Consider the following 12,371-nt stretch of genomic DNA (forward strand, 5'->3'; position numbering starts at 1 on the left):
TTATTACATTATATGAAGAGCATGTAGGTCTAAATACCTCATGTATTACATAGAATGTAGGTTTAACTCTTCCAGCAAAGAAGAAACATGTGATCATAGTATACAACTTACAGAAGTGATAGCTGGCAATACAGTGGTCCTAATCCCTAACGACACAGACAGTGGGCAGTGCCTTCCCTCTGGTCTAGTGGCTAGCACGTGCGACTTTGGTGTCTGGTGTCCCGGGTTCGATTCCCGGTGGGAGAGCATCTATGATTTTTAACTGTTCCTTATGTTTCTGTGTTCGTGTCTCTGTCGTTATAAGTTATTAGAAAAAGCAAGCTGAAGGAGTGAAGCAAGTAAAATTAGCAATAAGTAAGTTACTGAAACACGTTCGGTGAGTCAGTTAAAAAAAAGTGGGCAAAGCACTGACTTTTCACGCCGTCCATGCGAGTGCGAATCAATCTCGGCTTGGATTTTTATCCATTTGAGAGAAAGTATTGTTTCTTTTCGCTACATCTAATCACTCTTTTCGTATTTTTCGCTGTCGTTCACAGTTAAAGTAACTGACTATTCTTATTCTTTCTACGAATGATGGATCTTCTCTTTGGCTTCATGTCAAACATGCACACGTAATGAAAAGACGCTGTCGATAATAATAATAATAATAATAATAATATCAAATATTACTAGCTAACTCGTGTGTGTATTTCGACAATATAATTTTATATTATTATGTGGAAATAAGTAAGGATGACTTATTTCCCCCACTAATTTTTTTTGATGAGCCTTATGTGTCCACAGTGTCCAACGTTGGTCTCATCTCACTATCACCTGCTGTTCTCTCGATATAAGTTATCGACATTTTGCCTAAAGAGGGCTCTGCCGTGGCTCCATGACTACCCATGACAATGAATCTTCGTTCATTTTGCATTGAAATCGCTTATTTTTCTGATTACTATGAGTGCATACTGTCCAACGTTGCTCCCACCACTCTACAATTTCCCGTTCTCTCGGTATAAATTGCTAATATTTTGTTTGTCTGGGAGATATGGCGTTACAATTATTACGTTTGAAGAAGAATTGACGAAGATATTGCCTTGCCACAAACAAAATCTATTATTATTATTATTATTATTATTATTATTATTATTATTATTATTATTATTATTATTATTATTATTATTATTATTAATATTTTACTTACCACTAATGTTGCCTACCTTTATTTGCAATTCAATGTGTTACTAAAAAGCAAATCAAATCACACTCCTCGCCATTCACGCTCCCGAACTTGAAATACATGATTTACAGTTCTCTGTGTTAGGGGAAAGCACATTTATTATATTATTCTTTCAAATAACACGTTTCACAAGTTACTTCACTTTCAATGTGTAATTGCATATCATCACTAACAATCATCTTGTTCCGATACGAAAATAACTCCCTCCTGCAAAAAAAAAATAAATAAAAAGCCTGACCGTAGCGAAAGGACGTGAACCTTCTTTATGCGATTAATCGGGTCCAATATTTCAATAAGTCCCTGCACACAAATATCTCAGTAAAAGAGAAAAAGTTATTCAAACTTTCTGAATACCTATTTATGGGCGAAATTTGGTTCCCTTGGAAGTTTTTAAGAGTTTGAAGGGCCGCCATTTTGAACATTTTCATCTGTTTATTCTTGTTAACGAACTCATCAAGATATTTCAACAATTAATGTTTGTGCCAAGTTTCGTCTCAATCCGCTGAAAATTAGGGTGGTTATGGCATTCACAAATAGCGTTATATATATATATATACATACAGATAGATAGATAAAGAGACACACATAGGGAGAGAGAAAAGGTGTTTTGCTCCCTGCTCGCACCTGTGGTGCGTCAGAGCTAAACCGGGCCCCTTTGCAAAACGTATTGACCAACCTAACCTAAACACAAACCTATTAATTGCTAACGTAGAAACGTGGTCGGGAGGTTTAAAGCATGTTGAAATTGTATTTTTAATAACCATGAGTTATAACGACTCTATAGAAAAGCGTCGTCAACCTGGTTCGTCTCGTAATATATAAGTTACGAAGCGATAATTACTTTTCTTTATGCAAAAATCAACTCAGATATTCAAAGATTATTAGTCTCACCTTTATTGCTTGATATGTCTTAAATATTCTTTTTAAGACCGTAAAATACATAAATTCACTTGACTAGGTCAACACATAACATGTACATAGCCACAACTATCCCATAATAATCTCTTACATATATTAAAAACATTCTTCTTTTCTGTTAATTTAAAATGAACATTCTACTAAGTATATTACATATTTATGAACACTTTTTGCCCAAGGTACAGGTTAATATTATACAAACTAAAGTATTTCGTTATAGAAAATGTCGCCCGATAAAGGGACTGAATATAAAAGTCATGAGTGGGCTTGGCTTTTATATTCAAGAACCGCTGGTCTGATTACATTAATGTTCGTACATTACATATGTTCTTTATATTTTGATCACACCTCGTATATATATATTCATTACATTTTGGTTAACCCTCATGTATATATAAAATATTATTTATTATCATTCACAATAAATCTTTGATTTCATTAATATTTATCTTTTATTACATTATTATTTATTCTTTATTATTAAAAACATCGTTGCTTATAAATATAACTAACGAGGGTGAAACACAAATTATGAAGATTACTAGTTTCGAACATTATTACAAACGGTGATATGACAAATAATATTTGTTCTTTTAGGGCGCATTGTATAACAAATAAGTTAGATGTTGCAATTGTAATGTATACATAGTAGCACTAAAGAAGAATTTTATTCAAGGTAGTTATTGAATAATTGATTTTATAGAATGGATCTTATTCTTAACATAATCTTTGACAATTAAACACAAATCAATCTAATATAAATAATCTTTGCCTTTAACTAATTATAAATTGAATTATGATTCTTCACATTAATAAGAAAGAATAAAAATTAAACATAACCTACGTTGGAATAATCAAATAGAAGTAAATAAATTTATTTTACAGAAACAAAAGACACCCTTTTATTATTACATAAACACATTTTTCATTATTATTATTCTTTTTCATTCTTATTTATTTGATCAAGAATGTTGGGTGCTACTAACTCTTTAACTAGATGCATTTCAAATATTTATAACAATCGTTTTCATTATTAATATTAACACAAACTTTAAAACGAAAATTCACAAGAATCTATAACCAACATGGGTTTAACCTAATTTCGTTAACGGTAATCATGTTACATTCGCACTGGCATATGAATCTAATAAAGTGCACTGTACCGCACAATCGTGATTAGGTTCTACATTAGGTTGTACATGTCTTTCATCGTGATTTGAATTTTGATATGAAGTACCATCTCGTGAACAATGATTATGTCTATACATAGGATTGGTAGCATCTCTAGGATTTCGACATGTATTTCTATTATTTTTGTGTCTACTTCGGTTGATTAGGTTAGGCGGATTCCCTACATAGCCTTGTCTATTTTGTTCATTTTGATTGCTAGAGTATACTCGTCTTAGGTTCGGTTCAGTATTATTCACACTTCGGATATCCAAATTCCGAACAGGGACCAAATGATCTGAAGTATTCTTATTTTTACCCATTCCTGGTTGTGTTAGATTCATAGCATGATATTGAGTTTCGTAGCATTGCACAAGCATTAATAAATGACTGAAACTCATACACTGGGTGGAAAATAAGATCTGCTGTAATTTAAATGGAAGCAAATTGCGAATCGATGCAATTATTCTTGATTCCGATTGCAAGGGATTAACAACCTTTAATTCATTATAGACATTTACAACAAACTCTACAATAGATTTGTGCAATCGAGGATTGAAATGTTGATTTCTAAGAGTGGCATCTCTGTTTGCCAGCAAAAAGTCATTTTCGTAATTCGCGATCAATGCCGCTTTAAATTCCTCATACTGCTTGCTAGCTTCGTTACATTTCAGTTCCTTCTTCTGTTCCATAGTCTGGGTAACTTCGTTAAATTTCAGTTCTATCTTCTTTTCCATGGTCTGGTTAGATTCGTTTAACTTCTGTTCCATGGTCTGGTTAGATTCGTTTAACGTCTGTTCCATGGTCTTGTTAGCTTCATTGAATTTCAATTCTATCTTTTGTTTCATGGTCTGGTTAGCTTCATAGAACTTCTGTTCTATCTTCTGTTCCATGGTCTGGTTAGCTTCATAGAACTTCTGTTCCATGGTCTGGTTAGCTTCATAGAACTTCTGTTCCATGTTTGTGTTAGATTCATTGAGCTTCTGTTCCATGGTTTGTTTTATCTCAGTCGTCATTTGCATAATTTGTCGCTGCACAGCTAACAAAAGTCGATCCTCAGATGACAAACTTGGTGTTGCACTAATTTCACCTGGATTACTGGTATTAGATTCCTGTTGCACTATTTCACTATCCATTTTTCTTTTGATGACCTTACCGCTTCGTAATACGGTTAAGTTCGTATTCATAAATGGTAATATCCAAGTAAATTCAGTCCTACTTTCCTTCTTCGGGAACTGAATTTTCAAAATTCCCGGGTTTGGTAAACCAAATTTTTATAACGACTCTATAGAAAAGCGTCGTCAACCTGGTTCGTCTCGTAATATATAAGTTACGAAGCGATAATTACTTTTCTTTATGCAAAAATCAACTCAGATATTCAAAGATTATTAGTCTCACCTTTATTGCTTGATATGTCTTAAATATTCTTTTTAAGACCGTAAAATACATAAATTCACTTGACTAGGTCAACACATAACATGTACATAGCCACAACTATCCCATAATAATCTCTTACATATATTAAAAACATTCTTCTTTTCTGTTAATTTAAAATGAACATTCTACTAAGTATATTACATATTTATGAACACTTTTTGCCCAAGGTACAGGTTAATATTATACAAACTAAAGTATTTCGTTATAGAGTATGGATTCGAACACTCCACTTCCATGTTTTTCTTTTTACTTTTTGCAGCTACATCGGAACGTTCAATTTTTATTCTTTACTAATTGCAAATGACGTTTACATTCAAAATATGAGGAATTTTGGTGGCATTTGTTCGGATATTCTTCTCTTTCAAAATTAAGAAGAGAATAATAGCAATACGCAAAGACAAAAAGTATTATCAGTACTAAACATTACCAATAATAATTGCTACGAAAGACTAAATACGACCTCTCTTACCATCTCTCATGAGCTGTATGTATTATTAACAAAATTTTTAAGAACGTCCTTGACGTGGATTCGAACTCGCGTCCTTTTCATTTGTAAGCCAGCACCTTAACCACTACACCAAGATCAAGGCGTGGTGAACGTTTAGTTGTCGGCGTATTTGTTGTAATTGTGTTTTATGTTCCCACTTCGACAATTTTTACTCTTTTTTTCTAAGTTTAACAGCTGTTTCTGGCTTTCTCTTTCGGTGTCGTCCTTTATTTACACCATGCACTATTCGTATTCACAGCTTGTGCTCCTCTGCAATGTCTTATTCAGATTAAACTTTTCTTTTTGCCCCTCAGTAAACATTTGATTGATTTAATTCTCATACTCTCCACGGATGGAGCGCAGGAATGCCAGACTCGAAAAATAGGTGTACATTTACTTTCCTGACAGATTATACCTACAATATACTGCATTATTTTTAGCATGTTGGTTATATATACTGCCTGGAAAAATACATCCCATAATTTACAACATGTAATGTTTCTATAAAGTATTGAAATTACAGATTTCAAAACGGAAATCGTACAGCTCAGTTTATTTCGATCGAAACTAATTATGCGGGTCTCAAATCATTCAATGAAAAACTAGTACAATACAATACATAATGCCGTCAATTCGGTGGACGTTTCTTAAGGAAACTAAGCAGGAGTTGCCTTATGGTCTCTGTTTCCTTCTACGTTCTGCAGGACTTGTAGAAGCCTCCTTCGTGTTGTTTCATACGACATTTCTGGAATGACAAGGGAAAACAGTCATTAGCCCAAATACAACTCGCAACAATATTATCCTACTCACATACAAATATGCCTTTCAAACAAGATGGGGCAAAAACGGGCAACACTCGGTCTTTTTCTCTAACAGATAACATCCCCTCTATCACGTCCAACACATAATAGGACTGGACTCGGCTGAACTCAAAACTCTGCTTGAAATTCATATCAAGTATATCAATTTTGGTTTTAGATCTAATTTTATTTAGCCACATATTGACTGATATATGAAAGCATATATCAGTCAATATGTGGCTAAATAAAATTAGATCTAAAACCAAAATTGATATACTTGATATGAATTTCAAGCAGAGTTTTGAGTTCTATATATATGTCATGAGCGACGAATGTATAACAATGTTCTGCACAATCATTATTGACGCCTAACTAAGAAACATTATTTTGTTTTCGCAATGGTGGATATATGGTCTTCTTCGACGACTTTAATCTTCACATTGGTACTAACTGTAGGCCCAACCCTTACGAGCTGCACGAAAAGCTACCTATTTCTGCACACCTTATGTCTTTCCTTATTAAATGTGTAAAGTCTTTCCTTATATTTCTGATAGTCTCGAATTTTGATGTTTTGTACAGGTTTGCAGGATGTCTGGACAACTGTGCGTCGCTATAAAGGAAGGGGAACGTTTTCATATTCGAAACATTACAGAGTATAATATGCAGAATCTTTAATTGAATGAATATAAAGAAATGATTTGAAATTTGAATATGTGCTACTTATAGTTTTAACTATTCTAAGTATTTAGAAACATGTTTTTCTGTATTTCTTTCAACAGGTTTTGCAGGATCTTGTGTTAAACGATTTAGCACAATGCCATTCCTATTCTGCGACTTTAATAATGTATGTAACTACGCTAGTCGAAATGATAAATCCTACTGGCTGTCAACGAATGCACCAATTCCTATGATGCCAGTGGCAGAGAGAGAGATTAGAGATTACATTTCCAGGTAAGTGTTACAATTTTTATTGAATTCATTTTTACAATTTTGTTGATTGCAATTTGAAACTTTACTGAGAATTCAATTCAGTTAAATTTCATTTCTACCTTTTCAATTCATGTACCATTCATTAACTCATTCATTTGTTAATAATTACGATTACTTATTCATTATATGTTATTAGAAAATAAGATCCTTTTAAACTAATTAATGAGCTTTTAAGCATTTTAGGATTTCAATCCTGCCCTTACTCAAATTTGTTATTAGTGGCGTTTAAAGTCTTGGCCACAAATAGGCCTATATCCCCATAATTTCAAATAATTTAACTGGAATTTCATCCATTATTCTAATCTTGTTTGGCTGCTCTCATTGTTTTGTCTTATTCAAAAAGCAACAGAAATATTCATATTTTAATAAAATCAGATGCGCGGTTGACAATGATTGTTGCAAACCAGTTGATTGGGTAATAAAATTGTAAGAAGAGATAACAAAGGTAAATTTTGGCGAATATGTATTATTCTATTTTCCGAATTACCCAGACTTCCTAATCCACCAATTGTGTAAACGCCTTCTTTCTGCTACCGTAGATTTCAAACTTACGCATCATGGTTTTTAACAACTTACATTACTTGAAGAGTTTTTATTACAACATACTCTTTTGTTTATGATTTAACGTCAGTGACATTTTAGAGTGATACCATTTGTAGATCATCTCGTACGAGACTTTTAAAATGACACAATCTCGTTATATTATAAGACAGTATCCCTTCGATTTGTTTATGTATTGTAATATTAAAAAACGCAAATCTACCGTGTGTGCTTCCTTGTTAGATACATAGACGCCAACTTGGGGGGAGGACACTTTTGGCCCCCTCAATATTTAAAGGTGGGGTCCTCGCCCCCCAATATAATCCAGTTTAGGAAAAATCAACAAAGACGAGTAAGAATTTCTGTCGTAAACTTCGTCGTACCTTTAATTCAATATTAAGAATAGCCTTCTTATTCGATAAAAAACGCTACTTTCAAAGTTGTGTTTAATAGAGCACTGAAGCTTCAACCAACACTATCGCAGCACTTATATGACAAGGGAAGATCAATGTGGTGTGCAAACTTGAAGTGAAGTTCCCAAATTTTGAACTTGAATTTGTTTTAGGCAAATTTGGTTTAGGTCATCGAGCAGTTGATAGAAAACGTTGCGTGTTACTTGCCACGGTGTTACTTGCCACTATTGGAATTTCGTGTTACTTGCCACGGTTACCTTATCGCATATTTATCTATCTATGACAACGTGTCCATTGCCACGCATCTGCATCTAGATTTGTCCTTGAGGGGGTGGGATTAATTTAACTGTGTTGTTTTATCTCAATCTAGTTTCTTATAACAGCGAAACACACTTCCTTCCACAATTTCTTCTTTATATATATATTTCTTCTTTAATGCTGGGCGTTTCTCTATTTCCTGAAGTAATTTTTCATAGTCTTTATCACTAATTAAAGACATGCTAGTCACTAATCAAAGAATGTATTAGTTTCCATTGCGAACACTTCTTTTCACGCGCTACACACGGAACGAACTGTTACGTGAAGAAAATTGTAGAAAACATTTATTTTTTACCTTTCTACTTGGAGATATCTCGGCAACTTTTCTGTTGCCGTCGCCTCAGTGAGCGGACTCCCATAAGATTCAATGCATTTTTAGATGTTGCGCAACTGTTTCGTCGCCGAGCTGTTGCCCTGCTGTCACCCTGCTTAGCAACACCTCGGCAACTTTTCTGTCACCGTCGTCTCAGTGAGCGGACTCCCATAAGACTCAATGCATTTAGCAACAAGATAGCTGTCCGACAAAATGTTGCCAGTGAGCGGTAGGCCTAAGGCAACAGCTTGGCGACGAAACAGTTGGGCAACATCTGCGGCGACGGCGACAGAAAAGTTGCCGAGGTACATCCAAGCAGAGAGATAAAAAAATAGATGTTTTCTACAAGCTTTTTCACATAACAGTTCGCTCCGTGTGTAGAGTATGAAAAGAAGTGTTCGCAATGGAAGCTAATACATGTATGTCTTTAATTAGTGGTAAAGACAATGAAAAATTGAGGAAATAGAGAAACACCCAGCGTTATATAAAAAGAAAAGTTTGCAAGAATATTCAGATATAAATTGAGAGAAGAAATTGTGGGAGAAAGTGTGTTTCGCTATTGTAAGAAACTGGAATGAGCTTCCCAGCCAAGAAAAAAATAACACAGGTATTTACACAGGAGTCTATTACATTTTGCAATGAAAATGAAATGAAACCTTGGAGTTTTGTACCACGGTTATGCCGGGTAGGCTAAAGGAGACGGCGATGATGAGAATGAATGAAATGGCAAGATGAAGAAAGTGGGAGGAAATGGAAAAACCCATCTACACGGTGTTTGTCCACCACAAACCCCACTTATAATCATTATGACGTGCGACACGCAAGTGACAAGGTTCCTATTGGAACCACCTAGGAGTGTTGATTGAATGTGATGTAATATATAAATCATTGCGTTTCTTCCATGCTTTCAGGCGGCAAAATGAGCGCTCGAATTACTAAAGAACTTCAATTGTTTGTGTGGATTTGCAAGAATACTCCTTTCATCAGAATCTTGTTTTGTTTCTTCTATTTCGTGCGAGTTTTGTGAGTTTTGTGACACGCATAAATGTAACAAGGCAGGTGCGTCATATAGGGGGGACAGGGAGTGGCATTTCCCCCCCTGAGTTTGAGATTTATATAGATTTTATGAACAGAATAGTAGCAAATCAGTGAAAAACGCGAAATTTTACTTATTTCAAGGGATCTTACCCCCCCCCCCAAGCCAAATTTGAAATGACGCTTCTGTAACAAGGTTCCTATTTCTTAAATCAGAAATTTGCTTTGTTTCTTGCGTTTCAGGTGATTGCCTTGCTTTGAAAATTGCTTGGGAAATTACTCCCACCCCCTCAAGATCAAATCTAGATGCAGGTGCGTGGCAACGGACACGCTGTCATAGACAGATAAATATGCGATAAGGTAACCGTGGCAAGTAACACGAAATTCCAATAGTGGCAAGTAACACCGTGGCAAGTAACACGCAAACATAGAAAAAGTCTGAATATGATGATATATTTATTCATTGTTTGCCCCCCCCCCCCCAACGGCTTAAATCTGTCTTCAACATTGGAGGGACGGGTAATATTATATATATATATATATATATATATATATATATATATATATATATATATATATATATATATATATATGTGTGTGTGTGTGTGTGTGTGTGTGTGTGTGTGCGTGTGTGTGTAAGCGATGTTCAAAATATTTATGAAGTTCAAAAACAATGCTGTGGAGATTCAGGGGAGCAGAGTTGTCTTCAGTGGCGTATAGGGTCTATCGGGCTCAAGCTCGCCCCGTAATAAATTTGTTAGTTTTTCGCATTCTACTATAAACAATAATCAATAATCCTTCATACATTTCTAAGAATTTCTTGACTTTCTATTTCTTATGCTCTTTGTTCAGAAATAACACTGTATTTGCCAAATTTCATATAATGGAAGAATTGTGTCCTCTTTTTCTTTCTTTCGCCCTTTCTACTTTCCTGTTTCTTTTTCTTGATGTTACTTTCTTTCGTTTCGCCTATCATACTTTCGACCGTTGTCAGTTGTAATTCAAGTCGGCCGTCATCAGTAACACCAAACCTAAGAGGAGTTGATAAGCGAAACTGATGTTCCACACCAACTTGCGCGGATATCAACATACAGGAACTTGAGTTACTATAGTAAAGGAAAAATTATATCGTTTTGTTATTTTAAAAACAAGGGAATGTTTGAATTAAAGAAAACCAAAACGGGGAAATAATTAGCCCGGAAAATTAGGTAGGCCAAGAGTATACTTCCTTTTTCTTCTATGGATAAAATAAAAGGTGAGATTCACTCCTAAATTTTTGTATTATACCATATGGGATTTATCGGTCTGCAATTCTTGCCATTAAAATTTCAATTTATGCATAAATTAAAATGCATTTAATTCTCAAACTAATTGAATACTTCATTCTCTGTGTTGGGCATAGCCCCTCGAAACAAAATCCTAAAGGCGCCACTTGTTGTCTTCAACATTGCGAGGTGAACAGATTTGAGACTTATTCTAGGGAAGGGAGATGGAACCCATATTGCGGTAAGGGGTCGCAGTGGTTCAGTGGTAGAGCGTTCACCTCTGGTGCATGGGGTCACCTGCTCCCGCGAAGTGAACTTTGTAGTGGACAAACACCATGTGCGTGGGTTTATTCTGGGTTCTCCCGCTTCCTCCCACTTTCTTCGTTCTATCATTTTATTCATTTCTCATTATCACAGTCTCCTTTGGCCCAGCTACCATAATCGTGGGACATAAAACTCAAAGATTTTCATATTACGGTAGATGAATCTGATTTCTGAGGTGAACATGTTGTAGAGTATATTATATATTAGCCGATGTAGATGAAGTAGTAGTAGTACATATTCGTATTACAAATCACTGCCGTGAACACATTTTGAAATCTGAATACATGCATATTTATAATTGGTATGTTTCCAATTAGGCATCAACAATGATCCACGTTAACATTTTGGACACTTGTTTTATAATAATACAGAGGTTGTTCAGCCTACGTTCGGCCTATTTCGTTGCTTCCCCCTCCAGGGCAGAATGGACTCACCCGACCTAGCTCGTGGCGTCCTGCAGTGTTGTGCAGTGGCTTCCTGGGAACGAAGTTGTTTTTTCGCGCGGACGACAATAACGCACAAAACAGGACCATCGTTGTGAGTGTTGTGTTAAAATTGTTTCCAAGTGTGTGGGTTTCCGCTCTGTGACCAAAATGCCGCCCAAACTAAGCCGGTTTTGGGAAGGCTATGTTCCTGCTCTTTATGACTCCTACTTTAGTGCTTCTGTCATTAGAAAACAGTGCAAGAAGAATGGTTGCAACATCAGTTTAAGTAGAATAAAAATGTTATTTAAAAAGACAAGGACAACGAAGTTCCACCATTTGGATCACCAACGAAGTTGCTTAGGAAGCGGAAATGCACCAAGACTACCTCCACCATGCAGAGGAAACTTCGCAAAATGGCAGTGCAAGAAAATCCGCCAACACAAAGGTGTATGGCTAATCGTCTTGACGTGTCTTTGGGGACTGTGAGCCGGACGTTACACCATCAACTCAAGCTGGAAAAAGTCATGAAAGCTCGCGGCCATCTTCTCACAGATGCCCACCAAAAGGAACGAAAGTGTAACGCCCGGAAGCTGTACGAACCACATATGGCAAAACAAAGATGGATGTACGTCGTAACGCTCGATGAAGCATGGATTTACCTTTCCGACAGCGGCAAACCGAGAGCCATCATGTACCGAGAGAAAGGCGCCAAGAACT

At 35.6% G+C, this 12,371-nt stretch overlaps 1 protein-coding gene across 1 annotated transcript in view; it reads left to right on the forward strand.

The window, feature by feature from the left end:
• LOC145693356 (uncharacterized) overlaps window positions 1-12,371 on the forward strand; it is a 1,437,468-nt gene that overhangs the window by 1,239,105 nt on the left and 185,992 nt on the right. The window contains exon 30 of the mRNA XM_081769283.1: window positions 6,811-6,982. Within this exon, the coding sequence (XP_081625409.1) occupies window positions 6,811-6,982 (172 nt within the window). The remainder of the gene's footprint in view (window positions 1-6,810; window positions 6,983-12,371) is intronic.

This window comes from Thermobia domestica, chromosome 8 (genome assembly GCF_964235325.1).
Source record: "Thermobia domestica chromosome 8, izTheDome1.hap1.1, whole genome shotgun sequence".
NCBI lineage: Eukaryota > Metazoa > Arthropoda > Insecta > Zygentoma > Lepismatidae > Thermobia > Thermobia domestica.